This window comes from Thamnophis sirtalis, unplaced genomic scaffold, assembly GCF_051295495.1.
Source record: "Thamnophis sirtalis isolate CommonGarterSnake01/CBP01778 unplaced genomic scaffold, rThaSir2_p1.2 scaffold_5, whole genome shotgun sequence".
NCBI classification, from domain to species: domain Eukaryota; kingdom Metazoa; phylum Chordata; class Lepidosauria; order Squamata; family Natricidae; genus Thamnophis; species Thamnophis sirtalis.
Window position 1 is genome coordinate 9,953,539 of NW_028261385.1, and position 19,482 is coordinate 9,973,020.

General features: G+C 44.9%; 1 protein-coding gene across 1 annotated transcript in view; it reads right to left on the minus strand.

Annotated features, from left to right (window-relative positions):
- Positions 1-19,482, minus strand: part of LOC106555762 (lipoxygenase homology domain-containing protein 1) — a 218,295-nt gene that overhangs the window by 104,227 nt on the left and 94,586 nt on the right. The window contains exons 17-21 of the mRNA XM_087715353.1: positions 18,616-18,812; positions 15,241-15,433; positions 11,288-11,448; positions 10,124-10,427; positions 5,124-5,275 (exon numbers count right to left, since the gene is read on the minus strand). Of these exons, the coding sequence (XP_087571479.1) occupies positions 5,124-5,275; positions 10,124-10,427; positions 11,288-11,448; positions 15,241-15,433; positions 18,616-18,812 (1,007 nt within the window). The remainder of the gene's footprint in view (positions 1-5,123; positions 5,276-10,123; positions 10,428-11,287; positions 11,449-15,240; positions 15,434-18,615; positions 18,813-19,482) is intronic.

A 19,482-nucleotide genomic window follows, 5' to 3' on the forward strand; every position in this document is an offset into this window, starting at 1 on the left:
GATATTGAGAGAGATGAAAGACAGACAGATAGATAGATTGATGATAGATGTAGAGAGAGAGAGAGAGAGAAGAAAGATAGATGGACAGATAGATGAGACAAAGATGATAGATGGATGGATGGATGGATGGATGGATGGATGAATAGATGTAGGTAGGTAGGTAGGTATCCATCTGTCTTTCTTCCCTCTCTCTATCATTTGTCTTTCGGTCTGTCTGTCCACCATCTCTCTCTATATCTATCTATCTATCTATTTATCTATCTATCTATCTATCTATCTATCTATCTATCTATCTATCTACTTACCTACCAGCTACCTACCTACCTATCTTTCTAGAGAGAAGAAAGATAGACAGACAGATAGATGAGAGAAAGATGGATGGATGGATGGATGGATGGATGGATGGATGGATAGTTATAGGTAGGTAGGTAGGTAGGTAGGTAGGTAGGTAGGTAGGTAGGTAGGTAGGTAGGTAGATAGATAGATAGATAGATAGATAGATAGATAGATAGATAGATAGATGATGGACAGACACAGACAGAAATGAAATTATGGATGGTTGGATGGATGGATGGATGGATGTAGAGAGAAGAGAGACAGAGATGATTGATAGATAGACAGACAAAAATGAAATTATGGAGGGATGGACAGATGGATGGACGGGCAGACAGACAGACAGATCTCCTCTTTAAATATTTGCCCACTCCATTCCTATGTAGGGTCTAAGTCAGAGGTTAGTGTCGTTCAATTCAGTGGGACAGGTTTGACTTTGTAGCTGGATGAGAAAACCCGAGACTGCAGGCTAGATCGATAAACTGAAAAAATAAAGCATTCTGAAAGGCATCAGTGACAAACTGTTCCGCTTCTGTATTGTTGCCTAGAAAACATACAATTACATCTGGAACTGAGCCTGACGGGAAGAGGGAAGAGTTACCGTTTTAGGTCAGCCCAGGGTTACAGCTTTAAGAAGGGGCAATGGGGGATCAGCCAAGGTTTCCCCCCTCAGAATCCTCTGTGGAATTCTCTTCCATGAACCTTGACACTTAAAAGCGTAGTAAGAGTAACTGCAGTTATTTTATCCATTATGTCCTTATAGTTACAGTCTTCACTTTACAATCACAACTGTACCGAAAATTTCTGCTACTGAAACGTTTATTGAGTTTTGCTCTATTTTACCACCTCTCCTCACCTGGTTGTTAAGTGAATCTCTGCAGCTGTTAAGCTAGTAACACGGTTGTTAAGTGGATCTGGCTTCCCCATTGACTTTGCTTGTCAGGTCACCCCAGGGTGTCATATGACCGAGGGACACTGCACCGGTCATAAATATGAGACAGTTGCCAAGCGTCTGAATTCTGATCACGTGACCTGGGGGGGGGGTGCTGCAATAGTCGTAAGTGTGAGTCATTTTTCCCTGTTGTAACTTTGAGTGGTCACTAAATTAACTGGTCAAGGACTAGCTACAGAGAACAAAACAACCAATAAAATGAATATATGTTATAATAAATTGGGTGCAGAAACCTGCCGAATGAGGAAGACGATGTAAAGAGAGGAGCACATCTATTTCTGTTTAATAATTCTGCGTCAGTGGTTGGTCCTGGACGGTACGGTCCAATATGGATGTACCAATGATAGCTGGGAGCAGCGGCCACCATAATGGAATGGTGGCTCGTTAAAAGACGCCTGCCCGCGTTCTTTAGCAGTTTTTGATGCAAATGGGCCAATTGCGCATGTGCGCACAGCAGGTAGCACCTGTGCGACCTCCGCCGAGCATCTGGGTGGCGCAGGGCAGTAGTGTGCGTACGGATGCGCCAGTGGTGGGATTCAGCCGGTTCGCACCTATTCGGGAGAACCGGTTGGTAACTTTCTAAGTAGTTCAGAGAACCGGTTGTTGGAAGAAATCTCATTTTGTTTTTTCTCCACTTTACAGGGCTAATCCTGTAAGGAAGGCAGGACGGAAACATTCTGGTGTTGTTTCTAGCCTGATCTTTATTTCCCTGGTTACAGAAACTGCCTCTCCGGTTAACCCGTCTTACATTGTAACAGCTAAGGCAAAGCGTCCATCGACCTGAGTGACCTTGGGTTGGCCATGCCCACCCAGTCACATGACCACCAAGCCCCACCTACACAGATGGTCATTAGGCCAGAGAACCGGTTGTTAAATTATTTGAATCCTGCCACTGGCATGCGCGTGCCCGATGAGGACGCCCGGCCCCGTGCACAGCGTAGCAGTTGTGACGGGATCCGGAACCCACTACTTTTCTGCGTATACTTATAGGAATCTTTGAATGAATAATATATTGGAGCATTGGTATAATCTTATCTTTAAGAGTGACTGCCGAAGAAAACGACTACAGGTAATTACAGAAGGGACTTGTTAGCTTTTACGAAAACAATTTTGATACCCGTGTAAATACCGATGTGAGAGACAACTGTTCCAGCCTTTTCTTTCTGTGGTGAGCAACAAACTAATTATCCTAATAGAGCAAAGCAGACTGTATGCTTCTTTTTAAAGAACGTTTATTGAAAACAATGAAACTGAGAAGGCACAGCCCTGGCTGAACGGTGGGGGATGGAAGGATTTATATTCCTTGCAGTCATAACAACCAGATGACTGCAAAACCTCTCTCTCTCTCTCTCTCTCTCTCTCTCTCTCTCTCTCTCTCTCTCTCTCTCTCTCTCTCTCTCTCTCTCTCTCTCTCTCCCTCCCTCCCTCCCTATCTATCTATCTATCTATCTATCTATCTATCTATCTATCTATCTATCTATCTATCTACAAAAGAAAGAAGAAAGTAGATATAGAAAGGGTGTGTGTGTGTGTGTGTATGTATCAGAGGTGGGTTTCTACCAATTCGCACCTATTCGGTAGAACCGGTTCGTCAAATCTACCGAACCGGTTAGAAGAGGTTCCACCAGTGGACCCGGAAAGCAGGCCACACCTACAGAAGAGGTTCCAAAAATTTTTGAAACCCGCCACTGACACACACACACTCACACACAGAGAGAAACAGAAAGAAAGGAAGAAAGAAAAATAAAAAAATAAAAAAGAAAGAAAAAGAGAGAGATGAAAGAAAAAAAGGAAAAAGGGACAGAGACAAAAGGAAGGAAAGAGAGAGAGAGAGAGAGAGAGAGAAAGAAAGAAAGAAAGAAAGAAAGAAAGAAAGAAAGAAAGAAAGAAAGAAAGAAAGAAAACACATGGCCAGCAAGCCACTCCCACCAGGTCACATGGCCGGCAAGCCACTCCCACAAAGGAGGCCACACTCACAGGGTAGGTTCAAAAATTTTTTGAAACCCACCACTGGTATGTATGTATCTTCTTTCTTTTCTTTCATTCTTTCTATATATAAAAAAGGCTGTATGTATATATGTTCCAGCATAACTCTGGAGCACCTCGAACAATTTCAACCAAACTAGGTAGATGACCAACCTTCTGGACACAGATACTGGATGGGTAAGACGCCCCTTGTGGGTGGGTGTGTCTGTGTCTGTGTGTTCCAGCATAACTCTGGAATGCCTGGCCCGTTAAGGAGAGAGTGTGGTATTTTAGAGTGGCAATTGTTTGCGATGTCATGGGTGGGAGAAGGGAGAGCCTAGTTGTAGACAGATCAGAGGAGGGAAAGAGGAGCACAGGGGAGGGGGAAGGGAGAGGGCATGGATGATAGGCATGGGAGTAGGGGGAAGAAAGGCCCTTGTCAGACAAATGGCTCCCTGTCAGACAAATGCCTCGACATCTATAAATACCCGAGCAATGCCGGTTCATCAGTTAGTGTATATACATATAAATCCTTCCATTCCCCACCAATCAGTTAAACTGAGGAAACCTTTTGGATGAGAAGTGGAACATTTTAAAGTGGGGGGGACCAAGTCCAGTTGCCTTTTGGAAAAGCACCTTTGGGACAACCATGACTGGGGTGATTGAGGGTTTCCACAGACAAATGAATCTAAGGTTTCCTCCGGAGATTATGAACCAGGGACGTGCAGTCACTAGAGGCAGGGGAGGTGGGGCCTCACCAGTCTCCTCAGGAAAAGGAAAGAATTTTAAAGAATTTTTTTAAAATAATTAAAGCCAAGGTAGTTGCTACCAGATTCCAAGTCATAGTGGCTTGGAGTCTGCTTAGTGTTAACTATAGGAGGAGGCGAGAGAACTAGGGGCCTCCTTTGCATGAGGAATTTTTTGCCTTTTAAAAGTTAAGCAAGGGTTAAAAAGCAAAAAATTTCGTATGCAAAGGAGGCACGTGATTCTCCCGCGTCCTGATCTGGGAGCAGCGAATCATGCCTTGCACTTGAGCGACTGCGCAATCTAGCAGCAGGAGCCTTGCTTGTAAAACACTCCTGTGTGAGCAAGTTCAACTCTCCACTTTGCATCGCGGGAGCCGCCAAGAGTAGAACCATCAGAAGACTTAGAGGTCTCTTATTTCCCCATTAACCTGCAATATCTTTAACTAGCTAACATTTAATATACATTTAAATTTGTACTGAAATATTTGTTTTAAAAGTTTTTTTTATATATCAATATCTATTTTAGTTTAAATTAATATTTGCAGAAAATGTTTCTCAAAGTATTCATACAGCTATGGCTATGGAAAATGATAAGATGTTGGAATGTATTCCAAATAATTGTCCGGCCGGGCACTTTGCATCGCGGGAGCCGGCAAGACCCGGGTCTGCAGCAAAGGCGCTTGGCGGCTCCCGCAAGCGCCTTTGCTGCAGACCCGGGTCTTGGCGGCTCCCGCAATGCAAAGTGCCCCGCCGGGCACTTTGCATCGCAGGAACTTCAGCGGCTGCCGCTGCCGCTTCCTCCACTGCTGCCGCTTTCCCCTCTGCCCTGGCCATGGCTTATGCCACGTTCGGAGTGCTGCCCTTTCCAAAAGCCCCGCCGAAGCCCCAGCACTGTGTCCGCTATAGAGCGGGACGCATCCTGCCTGTATGGCGAATACAGCGGCGGGGCTTCAGTGGGGCTTTTGGAAAGCCGCGCCAGGGCTTTGCCTCACCAGCCATAAAGCTCACCGCATGTCACTGTTATGAACAGTTCCTGTCAATCTCAACAGTGGTTTGACAGTTTGTTTTAAGGCAGCTTTTTTCTATATGGAGCAAATCCTTTGGAGTTCTGTTATTTGGCTGCGTACCTGTTGCTTTTCAAACTTGTTCAGATGATTCGAGTACTTCAGATGACGTTCCCCGGTGTCTCCCCTTTCACCATAGATGCTCAGGTACACATTGGCATCGGTACCAGCTCCCCATATCATCCCGGTTATAACATGGACTTCGTAGGTGTTTGCTACATAAAATGTAAATTAATATGTCAATCATATGGTCTTCAAAGCATCTGTTCATTTATTTTGGCTGAAAATCTGGTTTCTTTCACTATAAAACAGTGTAATAAGCTGGGTTCGGTTCACTGATGCTTTATTCCTGATGCTGCTGTTGGTGGCCCTCCAGCAGCCAGGGGAGCTGGCAGCAGACTCAGAGAGTGAGGAGGTTGGGGAGGAACATGGGCCAGTCCTGGAGTCTGGGAAGGCTCTGATGAGGGCTCTGTATCGGAGGCAGAGAGGGGGCCAGAGCCGTATGCCAGTTATCAGCTGCCTTCAGAGTCAGACATCAGTGAGGCAGACAAACAGCTGGAGCCTGTTCCCAGTGTGCGCACACACAGAGTTGCCAGATGAAGGGAACAGCTAAAGAACAGGAGTCGACTTGGGAGTAAGGCCACAGGTGGACGATGAATGACCCCTCCCAGAGGAAATAAAAGAGGAGAGAAAGTGGGGTAGAGTTTGCAGGAGATCATTAGTTTGCTTAATTGGTTCGTGACTCTCCGAGGCTCCTTGCCAAGTTTTGCAGATATTAGCCTGGCAGCTCTCCTAGCAGATAAGGTCTGTGACTGTAAATCCTCCCTCGAAAGACTTTGCTGGATGGGAATGAGCAGAATTCACAGTCAATTAATAAAAGGGGTTTTTGTCGGCACAAGGAGTTTGTTTCATGCTCTTGGGAAGCCTGGGTCAACGACCCTTCCAACTCTGTTATTCTGTTGTCATCATCAACAGCAATAACTATCCTTTTGTCACTTAACCCCACTCAACCACCAACAAAGAATCCATTTTTTTCCCTTTGCCCCCTCCCTCTCCTTGGGCTTTTGAGGACCAGAAAAGAGATACAAACAGGTCATACATTTTGCACCACAACCCTAAAGGAACCTTCCCTTTTGCATGGGGATTTCCAAATGTGTTCAATTTATGGCAGGTTTTCTAGACTGAACAGTGCCAGGTTAAAGAACACCTCCCTAAAGTTGGTTATGTTAGCATATGGTCATAAAATCAGATTATGAGACTAGACTAGACTAGACTGGACTGGACTGGACTGGACTGGACTAGACTAGACTAGGATAGGATAGGATAGGATAGGAAAGGAAAGGAAAGGAAAGGATAGGATAGGTTAGGATAGGATAGGATATAATAGAATAGAATAGAATAGAATAGAATAGAATAGAATAGAATAGAATAGAATAGAATAGAATAGAATAGAATAGAATAGAATAGAATAGAATAGAATAGAATAGAATAGAATAGATAGAATGGAGTGGGGAGTGGAGTGGAGTGGAATGGGGTGGGGTAGGGTACGGTAGGGTAGGGTAGGGTAGGGTAGGGTAGGGTAGAATAGAATAGAATAGAATAGAATAGAATAGAATAGAATAGAATAGAATAGAATAGAATAGAATAGAATACTTTTTATTGGCCAAGTGTGATTGGACACACAAGGAATTTGTCTTTGGTGCATAAATTCTCAGTGTACATAAAAAGACAAGATACATTCATCACGAATCATAAGGTCCAACACTTAATGATAGTCATAGGGTACAAATAAGCAATCAAATCATACGAGGAAACAATCAATATAAATCGTACAGATACAAGCAACAAAGTAATAGCCATACAGTCATAAGTGGGAGGAGATGGGTGAATAGAATAGAATCTGGAAGGGACCTTGGAGGTCTTCTAGCAATAGCAATAGCAGTTAGACTTATATACCGCTTCATAGGGCTTTCAGCCCTCTCTAAGCGGTTTACAGAGTCAGCACATCGCCCCCAACAACAATCCGGGTCCTCATTTTACCCACCTCGGAAGGATGGAAGGCTGAGTCAACCCTGAGCCGGTGAGATTTGAACAGCCGAACTGCAGAACTGCAGTCAGCTGAAGTAGCCTGCAGTACTGCATTTAACCACTGCACCACCTCGGCTCTAGTCCAGCCCCCTGATCAAGCAGGAGAACCTACACCAGTGATGGCAAATGTTTTTCTGCTCGGGTGCCAAAAGGACACCTGTGCATGCCCACACCCACAATGCAATGCCCCCCCGCGCATGCATGCACAACTACCCCCATGCTCCCCCCCAAAGCCTCCGAACTTCCAGTAGGCCCATTGGGCCTGTTTTTCGCCATCCACTGGCTCCAGAGGATTGCATGCCCTCAGATATGGCTGATATTCATGATTCACCATCATGGACCTACACTATTTCAGATAAACTGGCTGTCTACTTTTTTCTTAAAAATTTCCAGTGATGGAACGCCCACAGTTTCTGGAGGCAAGCTGTTCCACTGGTTAATTGTCCCCACTGTTAAGAAGTTTCATCTTAATTCCAGGTTGCTTCTCTCTTTAGTTACTTGCCAACCATTGTTTCTTATCCTGCCCTCTGGTGCTTTGTAGAATAATTTGACCCCCTCTTCTTTGTGGCAGCTGTTAGGAATATAATCTAACGGTTGGGTTGGCAAGATATAAAATATAGCAATGCTGTACCTGTTTCTTTAAATCATACTATAAAGTGTGATTGGTTGCTGTTTTCCTCAATCGGCCATAAGAGGGAGCCAGAATGACTGTTAGCTCTCTGTTTGTTAGATGCTGGGCTGATCCGATCTGAGTGTTTTGGAAGCTGGCTGTTATAAAGCTATTGTAAGTTTTGCAACTGCTAGCAAACTTTGTGTACTGAACTGATTATATGATACTGGACTATGTTATTTGGATTAAAGGGGCTGCCCTTGAAGAGTATTGTCGGCTGGTGACTCCCCGTGGGAGGGCCTTCTCTGTGGCTGCACCGGCCCTATGGAACAATCTCCCCGTTGAGATCCGGACCCTTACTACCCTTCCGGCCTTCCACAAAGCAACTAAGACCTGGCTGTTCCGGCAGGCCTGGGGCTGTTGAATTATCCAGCCCCACCCGATGTTATGACTGTTGCTGAATTTTTAATTGTTGTTTTTATTTTTGTACCCCCTTCCCTTCTTATTGTTAGCCGCCCTGAGTCTCTCGGGAGTAGGGCGGCATACAAGCTAAATAAACCTAAACCTAAACCTTAACTGAAAGATGTTAATGACTGACTGTCTTATCCGTGTATGACTTGGACTGTTTGATGGACTCTGATACCTCTATTTCCACGAAAGTAAAAGCCTCTTTAAACTGCAGTGTCTCTGTATGCTGGTTTGTTGTTCTCCAACACAACTCTCATAACGCTTCTCTGAATGTACTCGCCCTCCCAACAGGGAGCTTACCTAACAGCAGCCCCTCAACTACTGAAATACTACAATTCTTCTTCTCTTTAGACTAGCCAAACCCAAATCCCACAGCCATTCTTCATATGTTTTAGTCTCTAGGCTTTTGATCATCTTAGTTGCTCTTCTCTGAACTTTTTCCAAAGTCTCAACATCTTTTTTGTAGTATGGTGACCAAAATTGGTTGCAGTATTCCAGGTGTGGTCTTACTAGGGTTTTATAAAGTGCTGTTAGCACTTCACGTGATCTGATTCTATGCCTCTATTTATACAACACAGGATTGTATTCACTTTTCTGGCTGCTATCACACAATGCTGGCTCCTATTTAAGGGATCATCCACTAAGACTTCAAGGTCCCTCTCATTGTTTTTGAGCCAGGTCTCGCCTAATTTTATACCAGAGGTAGTATTCAGCCAGTTCTGACAGGTTCTGATGAACCGGTAGCGAAAATTTTGAGTAGTTCGGAGAACAGGCTGGCCCCGCCCACAATCTATTCACTGCCTCCCAACTCCCAGCTGATTGGCTGGGTCTTCTTTTGTTGCCCTGCACAGGAGAACAGAGGTGGAAAGCAGGTTGGTGGGGTGGGGAAAGATTGGGGATTTTGCAGTATCCTTCCCCTGGAGTGGAGTAGAAATGGGGATTTTGCAGTATCCTTCCCTTGGAGTGGGGTAGAAATGGGGACTTTGCAGTATCCTTCCCCTGGAGTGGGGTGGAAATAGAGATTTGGCAATATCGTTCCCCTGGAGTGAGAGGGAATGGGGATTTTGCAGTATCCTTCCCCTGGAGTGGGAGGGAATGGAGATTTTGCAGTATCCTTCCCCTGGAGTGGGAGGGAATGGAGATTTTGCAGTATCCTTCCCTTGGAATGGGGTAGAAATGGGGACTTTGCAGTGTCCTTCCCTTGGAGTGGGGTAGAAATGGGGACTTTGCAGTATCCTTCCCCTGGAGTAGGAGGGAACGCGTGGCACGACATAACCGCGAACGTCAAAAGCGTGCTGACAAAACCGCGGCGCTAAAACCGCGATGTCAAAAGCACGCCGACAACAGCGCACCGACAGAAGCGCGATTTAAGTTAAGGTAAGGTTTAGGGCTAGGTTTAGGGTTAGGTTTAGAGTTAGGTTTAGGGTTAGGTTTAGGGTTAGGGTTAGGGTTATTTTTAGGGTTATGTTACAGCGCGTTTCTGTTGGCGCGCTGTTGTCGGCGCGCTTCAGCGCTCATTCGGCTCCGCGGTTTTGACGGCGCGGTTTTGTCACCGCGCTTTAGTCACACACGCTTTTGTTGTACGCGCATTTGTGGTGGAACCAGGGAATGGAGATTTTGCAGTATCCTTCCCTTGGAATGGGGTAGAAATGGGGACTTTGCAGTGCCCTTCCCTTGGAGTGGGGTAGAAATGGGGACTTTGCAGTATCCTTCCCCTGGAGTGGGAGGGAATGGAGATTTTGCAGTATCCTTCCCCTGTCATGCCCACCAAGCCATGCCACATCATGCCCACCAAGCCACACCTACGGAACCAGTATTAAAAAATTTTGAATCCCACCACTGACTTATAACTTTGATTTTTCCTGCCTAAATGTAAAACTGATGATTCTCCATTCACCTTCAAGCTCAGATCCCTCCTCTGGTGTCAACTCCACAACCAGTTCCTTATCCTCTTCATCCCTTGCCAGCCAACGATGGGCTACGAAATTATAAACCTCCATAGGATCCGGCTGGTTCGTCTCCTCTCCTTCTTTCTCTTCCGGGGGTTTCTTTTTCTTCTTTTTCTTCTTTTTGTCATGCTGGCTGGTCTTTGTGACCATTTTTTTAATGATGACGTTTTCCAGGAACCATCCGTCTGCGAAGCCTGTCCCATCGTGGCCAATTCGGATCTTATAGATCCTGCCAACATCAACAGCTTCTATCTTTAACAGGGATAAAAAAATGGGAGCGGTAAAATATCGTTTCAATTTTGTTTTAAAAGAGTGTTGCACGCCACTAACTCATTAATCCGGATAATAATACAGAATTTTTACTTTATAGGGCAGATTACTGGGTACAAAGGAAGTTTGTGGTGTAGATATTGCCTATTAATGAATTTGTGGTTAAGACAAGACTGGAGCAGAGGTTTTCTCATGCTACCCGGTTACCAAAAAGCCTATGAATCAGTGGTTTCCAATCTTTTTTTGGTCATGCCCCACCTAAGCATCTCTAAAATCCTGATGCTCCCACTCCCTGTGACATATACCATATTTTTGGAGTATAAGACGCACCTTTTTCACTCAAAAAAGAGGCTGAAAATCTGGGTGCGTCTGAATATAGCATTTTTGGCCTCCCAAAACCCTGCCCACTTCACCAAAATGGCTGTGCATAGCTTTTAGGAGGCTTTCAGAGTGCTCCTGGGGGCTGGGGAGGGCAGAAATGAGCAAAAATGGGTCGGTTTTGCTCAATTTTGCCCCCCCCCCAAGCCACCAGGAGCATTTTATAAGCCTCCTAAAGGCTATTCGTGCCCTTTTTTTTTTAACAAATGGGCCCGTTTTGGGAAAAAACAGGCTGTTTTGGAGTGGTTTGCAGAGCGCAAATTTTTTTTGCTCAGTGTGGTCCAGGCACCCAAAAGGTTGGGCACCCATCATCTTCATTGTAATGGGACACATATACAGGTAAAGACAAATTTCGGAAGACGTTGTACCTAATCTCCAAGCTTTGCAGCTATTCCAATATTTTGTTTCTTGGGATCTTTGTGAATGGATATTAGAATTCCTTCATGATCCTAATGAGAGCATACCTTGAATTTTTCCAAGGCTCCCCGTTCATGGTTGTTGGACCTGTTCTTCAAAATCAGTACCTCCGTTTTACCCAGCTCGCCGTAAACCTGCAGGAAGACTTTGGCGTTGGTGCCTGCATTCCGCACATCTCCAGTAACAGTGCAGACCTCGTAGTTGATCACTTGGTTAAAGCAGGAGAGAGAGAGAAACGAAGGCGGGAATAATTAAAACGGTGCGCAGAAATCCAGAGCCTGAGTTCAAAGTCTTTTCACAATTATAAAGGTTTCTATCTTCCCCCCATCTCCCTTCTCCACTTGCTTTCGGCACCCCTCAATTCTTCTAGTTTGTTCAGAGAGCAGACCAGTCATCAAGCAGAAGAAAAATTAACATTCAAAGGCGAAAAGATGTTCTGGAGTTTGCAGGATTCCAAACCCCAGCATCTTTGGCCTGTATGAGACGACCAGGCCGAGCCAGAGGGAGGTGTCAAACATGTCATCAGTCTCGAGTCCTTCATAACCATAGGAGAGCTACCGTATTTTCCGGACTATAAGACGCACCATGATTTTGAAGAAGTACACTTTAAAAAAAAAAGGTTTTGCACTCTGCAGGCCTCCCAAACCCTCTGCGCGCCTCGTTTTCTGCAGAAGCTTTGGGAAGCTTGCAGAGTGCTCTTGAGGGCTGGGGGGGCAAAAACGGCTTTTTTTTGCTCTTTTTTTGCCCTCCCCAGCCCCCAGGAGCACTTTGCAAGCCTCCCAAACTCTCTGCACATCCATTTTTGCAAAGGGGGTGGGGTTTTCGGAGGCCAAAGATGCTGTATTCAGTGTATAAGACGCACCCAGATTTTCAGCCCCCTTTTCTGAGGGAAAAAGTTGCATCTTATACTCCAAAAAATAGGGTAAGTCCGGCCCACCTTGAATTCCGCTGACTCTTATCTACCACCAATTCGTTTTGACCATTAGTAGTTCAGATTCTTGTAAAGAACATTAGCATACAATAAACCAGGTGTGTCAAACTCAAGGCCCGCGGGCCGGATCTGGCCCACGGGGTGCTTAGATCTGGTCCGTGTGGCCGCCCTGGAAATAGCGAAGGACTACCCGCTTTTGCTGGCAGAGAGTTGCAGGAGGATCCACCCCCCCAGCCCTGCTCAGGCCACCACAGGTGCCCCGTCACGAGTGATATCAATCTGGCCATGCCTACTCTGACCACACCCACCCCATCCATACCCATATAACCCCTGAGGTCAAGCACAACCCTTATGCGGTCCTCAATGAAATCGAGTTTGACACCCCTGCAATAAACCTATATTCATTTGAACTGCCTGGACTGCTGATTTCCTGCACTTCACACTGCCACGCCTTAAACCAAGATGGACCTTTTGCAAAATGAGACTGCAGCTATGAAGAGTGGTTGAAAGCCAGGGGAAAGACACAGCTGCTTTAAAGAGTTGCTGGCAACGCCTATGGGAATATTCTGTACCTTTCCAAACACCATATTGTTCAGAGTATAAGACGCACCAAGTTTTTGAAGAGGATTTTTTTTTAAAAAAAAGTTTTTGCACTTTGCAGACCTCCCAAAAATGGCCCGTTTTTCACAAAAATGGACCCTGGTTTTTTTTGTTTAAAAAAAAAAAGGGCATGCATAGCCTTTAGGAGGCTTATAGGGTGCTCTTGGGGGGTTGGGGAGGGCCAAAAATGAGCAAAAAAATGGCCCGTTTTTTGCAAAAATTGGCTTGTTTTTCACCAAAAAACGGGCATGCATAGCCTTTGGGAGGCTTATAGAGTGCTCCTAGGGCCTGAGGGGGCAAAACTGAGCAAAAATGGCCCATTTTTCACTCATTTCTGCCCTCCCCAGCCCCCAGGAGCACTCTGGAAGCCTCCTAAAGGCTCTGCACAGCCATTTTGATGAAGGGGCAGGGTTTCAGGAGGCCAAAAATGCTGTATTCAGTGGATAAGACGCACTCAGATTTTCAGCCTCTTTTTTGAGGGAAAAAGGTGCATCTTATACTCCAAAAATACGGTATATATTTGGAAGAGTTGTGGTGGTGTAGTGGTTAGAATTAGTTCTGCAGGCTATTTTAGGAACCACATTGGTGGGAAGGGAAGAACGTTCCGTGCGCCTTCGGTGTTTAGTCATGCCGGCGACATGACCACGGAGACATCTTCGGACAGTGCTGGCTCATCAGCTTTAAAATGGAGATGAACAGAGGCCCCTACAGTCGGGAACGACTACCACATTTGTATGAGGTGAACCTTTACCTGTGTGTTTGTATAAATAAGAGAGAGGGGGGGTAGAATAAATGGATGGATGGATGGATGGATGGATGGATGGATGGATGGATGGATGGATGGATGGATGGATGGATGGAGATAGATATAGAGATGATAGAGAGACTGGAGAGATAGATGATTGGATGGGTGGATTGATATAGATAGATAGATAGATAGATAGATAGATAGATAGATAGATGGATGGATGGATGGATGGATGGATGGATGGATGGATGGATGGATGGATGGATGGATGGATGGAGATATAGAGATGATAGAGAGACTAGAGAGATAGATGATTGGATGGGTGGATTGATATAGATAGATGGATGGATGGATGGATGGATGGATGGATGGATGGATGGATGGATGGAGATATAGAGATGATAGAGAGACTAGAGAGATAGATGATAGGATGGGTGGATTGATATAGATAGATAGATAGATAGATAGATAGATAGATAGATAGATAGATAGATGGATGGATGGATGGATGGATGGATGGATGGATGGATGGATGGATGGATGGAGATAGATAGCAATAGCAATAGCAGTTAGACTTATATACCGCTTCATAGGGCTTTCAGCCCACTCTAAGCAGTTTACAGAGTCAGCATATCGCCCCCACAGTCTGGGTCCTCATTTCACCCACCCCGGAAGAATGGAAGGCTGTCAACCTTGAGCCGGTGAGATTAGAACCGCTGAACTGCAGATAACAGTCAGCTGAAGTGGCCTGCAGTACTGCACCCTAACCACTGCGCTACCTCGGCTCTCTTTATAGAGATATAGAGATGATAGAGAGACTAGAGAGATAGATGATTGGATGGGTGGATTGATATAGATAGATAGATGGATGGATGGATGGATGGATGGATGGATGGATGGATGGATAGATAGATAGATAGATAGATAGATAGATAGATAGATAGATAGATAGATAATAGATAGATAGATAGATAGATAGATAGATAGATAGATAGATAGATAGGGATGGATGGAAGGATGGATGGATGGATGGATGGATGGAGATAGATATAGGAATGATAGAGAGACTAGAGAGATAGATGATTGGATGGGTGGATTGAGATAGATGATAGATAGATAGATAGATAGATAGATAGATAGATAGATAGATAGATAGATAGATAGATAGATAGATAGGGATGGATGGATGGATGGATGGAGATAGATAGATAGATGATAGATAGATAGATAGATAGATAGATAGATAGATAGATAGATGATTGGATGGGTGGATTGAGATAGATAGATAGATAGATAGATAGATAGATAGATAGATAGATAGATAATAGATAGATAGATAGATAGATAGATAGATAGATAGATAGATAGATAGATAGATAGATAGATATGGGTGGGTGGGTGGATGGATGGATGGATGGATGGATGGAGATAGATAGATAGATGATAGATAGATAGATAGATAGATAGATAGATAGATAGATAGATAGATAGATAGATAGATATGGGTGGGTGGGTGGGTGGGTGGGTGGGTGGGTGGGTGGGTGGATGGAGGGATGGATGGATGGATGGATGGATGGAGATAGATATAGAGATGATAGAGAGACTAGAGAGATAGACGATTGGATGGTTGATTGGATGGAGAGAGAGGGAGGGATGGGGATATAGCGATACAGAGATACTGATGCAGATATAGACAAACAAACTAACACACCATTCCTTACATTTCTCGATCTCCATGATTTCACTGGGATAGGCCTCAATCTCTACCTTCCCGTCAGCTTCATTTTTGTCAAGCCATCGGTTGCAGGGGAAGTTATACATCTTGCCATGGACAGGGATGTTAATTTGAACGCTACCAAGGTGCCAGCCTGCTTGGAGGCCCACGTTATCATGCCCGATTAGAATCCGATGGATCTTAAGCCAAGACAGCCGAAGGAAAGAAAGCAGGAAAGAAGAATAGTGTTTATATCTTTTTAAAAGTTCACTGCTGCGGTGACCCATCAAGGGCATCCGAGTTGGTAAAACAAGCAGCTGTATAGGCTTTCATCACTGTATCCACATTTCATGCTAGTCCTGGGCTAACTAGCAGAATATTTGGGTTCCACCACAAAACCGCGTTCGACTAAAGGGCGCTCGACGAAACCGCGTAGCTGACGTCATCACAGCGCGACAACAGCGCGGAGAAAAAAGCATGCTGTAAACTCGCTAAACCTAAAATTAATCCCTAAACCTAAACTAACCCCCCTAACCCTAATCCTAAACATAACCCTAAACCTAACCCTTAACCTAACCCTAACCCTAACCCTAACCCTTAACCTAACCCTAAACCTAATCCTAATCCTAATCCTAACCCTTAACCTAACCCTAAACCTAATCCTAACCCTTAACCTAACCCTAAACCTAACCCTAACCCTTAACCTAACCCTAACCCTAACCCTAATCCTAACCCTTAACCTAACCCTAAACCTAACCCTAACCCTTAACCTAACCCTAACCCTAACCCTAACCCTAAACCTAATCCTAACCCTTAACCTAACCCTAAACCTAACCCTAACCCTTAACCTAACCCTAACCCTAAACCTAATCCTAACCCTTAACCTAACCCTAAACCTAACCCTAACCCTAACCCTTAACCTAACCCTAAACCTAATCCTAACCCTTAACCTAACCCTAAACCTAACCCTAACCCTTAACCTAACCCTAAACCTAATCCTAACCCTTAACCTAACCCTAAACCTAACCCTAAACCTAACCCTAAACCTAACCCTTACCTTAAGTTGAATCGGCTTGCTTTCAAAGCGCTATTTAAAGCGCCCTTCTTTCTCCGCGCTCGCTGTTGTCGCCCTGTTGATGACGTCAGCGACGCGGTTTCATCGGGCGCGCTTTAGTCGAGCGCAGTTTTGTCATGCCACGGAATATTTGTAGTTCAGGGTTGAAATGAGGGGTTTTTGGTGCTCTCTGAGCTTGGTTGTTTTCTTGCAGACATTTCATTACCCAACTAAGTTACATCATCAGTTTCCCCCCACCTTCGCTAAAACGGGTGTGGGCGTGGCCAGAGTGTGTGACGCATCTGGCCCATGGGCCGGGAGTTTGACAGCTCTTCCCAATACCATTTCAGACAAAATGGCTGTCCAATCTCTTCTTAAAAACCTCAGTGATGGAATATCTACAACTTTTGAAGGCAAGCCATTCCACTAATTCATTGTTCTGTGGGGATATTTCTCCTTAGTTCCAGGTCGCTTCTCCCCTTTATTAGTTTACATCTATTGGTTTTTGTCCTGCATTCTGGGGCTTTGGGAAATAGCTTGACTCCCTCTTCTTTGGGGCAGCCCCTCAGATACTGGATGACTGCTACCACGTCACTCCTAATCCTTCCTTTCATTAAACTATACATATCCAACTCCTGCAACCATTCTTGGTATGTTTTAGTCTCCAGTCCCCTAATCATCTTTGTTTGCTCTTCTCTGCACTCTTTCTAGAGTCTCGACGTCTTTTTTATATTGTGGTGACTGATGAAAGAAATGTCCTTCTGGGTTCGGCTCCAAGTGGGGAAAAAGACACTGGAGACATGGAGGCTGCTTGGAAAGATGGTTTTAATGGTGGACAGGACCACATGGCTTGAGCCCTGAACAGAAAAAGTGATCACATGCTTCAATGTTGGTGGAGAAGAAGAGAAGGGCTGAGGGAGGGGTTTGCTAGGCTTTTTATAACCTGTTCAGTCCCACCTCTCTGTTTCCTGTTCCTGTGTAAGAAATGTATTCTGATTGGTTGTCAGACTCCCATGGTGCCATGCAGGGGGCAACTCTCTAGGCTGTGTTTTGAATCCAGGTTTGGTTGAGTTCTCAGAGGCCATGTGGTGAGTTGGGGCCAATATTATCACGCTTTAATCCCATCCCCCTGCAGCTGAAGTGGAGAAGTCTTTATTATGTAAAGTGGACTAGCTTGGCCTTCTTAACGGCCCATTGATAAAATGGGGATGAGCAGGAAGCTACAGGCAGCTATTCTGTCTTTTAAAACATGTTTCTTTCTTTTCACATCCAGAGAAATATTCTGCCTTTCCAATATTTCCTAGGATATTTCATTTTTCTGGGAGAGGGCTGGGTGATAACTTCCTACATGACCAAAATTGAATGCCGTATTCCAAGTGTGGCCTTAGCAAGGCCTTATAAAGTGGTATTAACACTTCACATGATCTTGATTCCATCCCTCTGTTAATGCAGTTTAGGATTGCGTTGGCCTTTTTGGCAGCTGCTGCACACAGCTGGCTAATATTCAAGTGTTTGTTTCCTCCAATCCAAGATCCCTCTAGCAGTTACTACAATTGAGCCAGGTACCACCTATTCTATACCTGTGCATTTGGTTTTTCTTGCCTAAATTTAGAAACATACTTTTCACGCCATTGAATTTCACTGAATTTCATTCGTTCATCCTACTATTGAACCAGGTACCATACCTCCTACTCTATATCTGTGCAGGTTTTCAAAAACTGTGACAGGGTGGGAAATGCTGTTAAAAATAATTTTCAGTAAAACAAACCAGCAATCAGTTCTTACTCTGCATCATTGTAGGAAGTTAGCATCCACCCCTCTCCTAGGAAAGTGAGATATTTTAGGAAATATTAAAAGGGCAGAATATTTCCCCTAAAAGGGGGGGCAGAAACTCAGCTCCCCCCCACCTTTGTCGATGGACCATTAAGGCCCGAGCCAATCTATTCTACATAACAAAGATCTACCTCCTTCAGGCAGAGCCATTGTAGGAATCCCAAAGCCCTTTTCATTATATCATCACCCAGCAAGAGTCAACCAAGCCTGGGACTCAAAAGGCAACCTACAAAGTTACCCCTGCATGGCCCTGTGGAAGTCTGACAACCAATCAGAACGCAAACTCAAATTCAAAGCCCAACAGAGGGCATAAAAATCCAGGCGCTCTCAGCATCTCTGTCCTTTTTGCCCAGGATCTGAAGCCATGTGGGGCTGTCCATCATCAATAAACCTTCTTTCCAAGCAACTTCCATGAATCCAGTGTCTTTTCCCCCCACTTGGAACTGAATCCAGAAGGATATTTCTTCCAACATTGTAATTTCAGATCCGTCTTACCTTGCCAATGTCCATTGTATCCAGAGTAAAGATATCTATCCGGCTACGTTCAAAGTAATTTCCTAAGTCGTTATCAGAAACCAGGAGAAGTTCCTTTTTGGTGTCTGCTTTCTCACCGTACAGCTTGATCAAAACCTTCGAATCTGAGCTGGCCCCTGGAACATCTCCTGTCTTAATACTGATGTGATAACTGATATCTGTAAATATATTAACAGTTGCACACAAGAGACACGATCACATCCGGCAAAAATGCGAGCTTTGTTTCTTCCAGGGATGATCAAAGCAGAGAGGGGAAAAAATGAAGTTTTTTGGGGGGAGTGTGGGATGATTCAAAAATTCATAAATGAAATTAAATCTGGGGAAAAGGATGCCCTGAATGGTAATACCTCCTGCTCTTTAAGAGAGCAAAGGACGAACTTAATTATGTAATTTAGGTAATGTTATGAAACTTTCCCCATATCTTTGTTATCAGCTGGATTCACTTCAAATATGTCAGTTTCAATTTGGTTGTTGTTGTTGTTGTTTTAAAGAGAAAGATATCTATAACAGGGGTGTCAAACTGAAGGCCCACCGACTGGATCTGGCCTGCAGGGTGCTGAGATCTGGCCCGCGGGGCGACCTGGAAACAGTGAAGGACCAGACCGTGGTGCTTCTGCCAGCGAAAACGGAGCTCCATTTTCCCTGGCAGAGAGTTGCAGGAGGCTGTTGCAGCCGAAAACGGAGCTCGGGAGCCCGTTTTTGCTTGCACAGCACTCGGGCCGCCACAGACGGCCCCGACACAAGTGATATCCAGCCATACTGGCCAACACTGGCCACGCCCACCCTGCCCCCCCCCCCCAATGTCAAACACAACCCTGATGTGGCTGT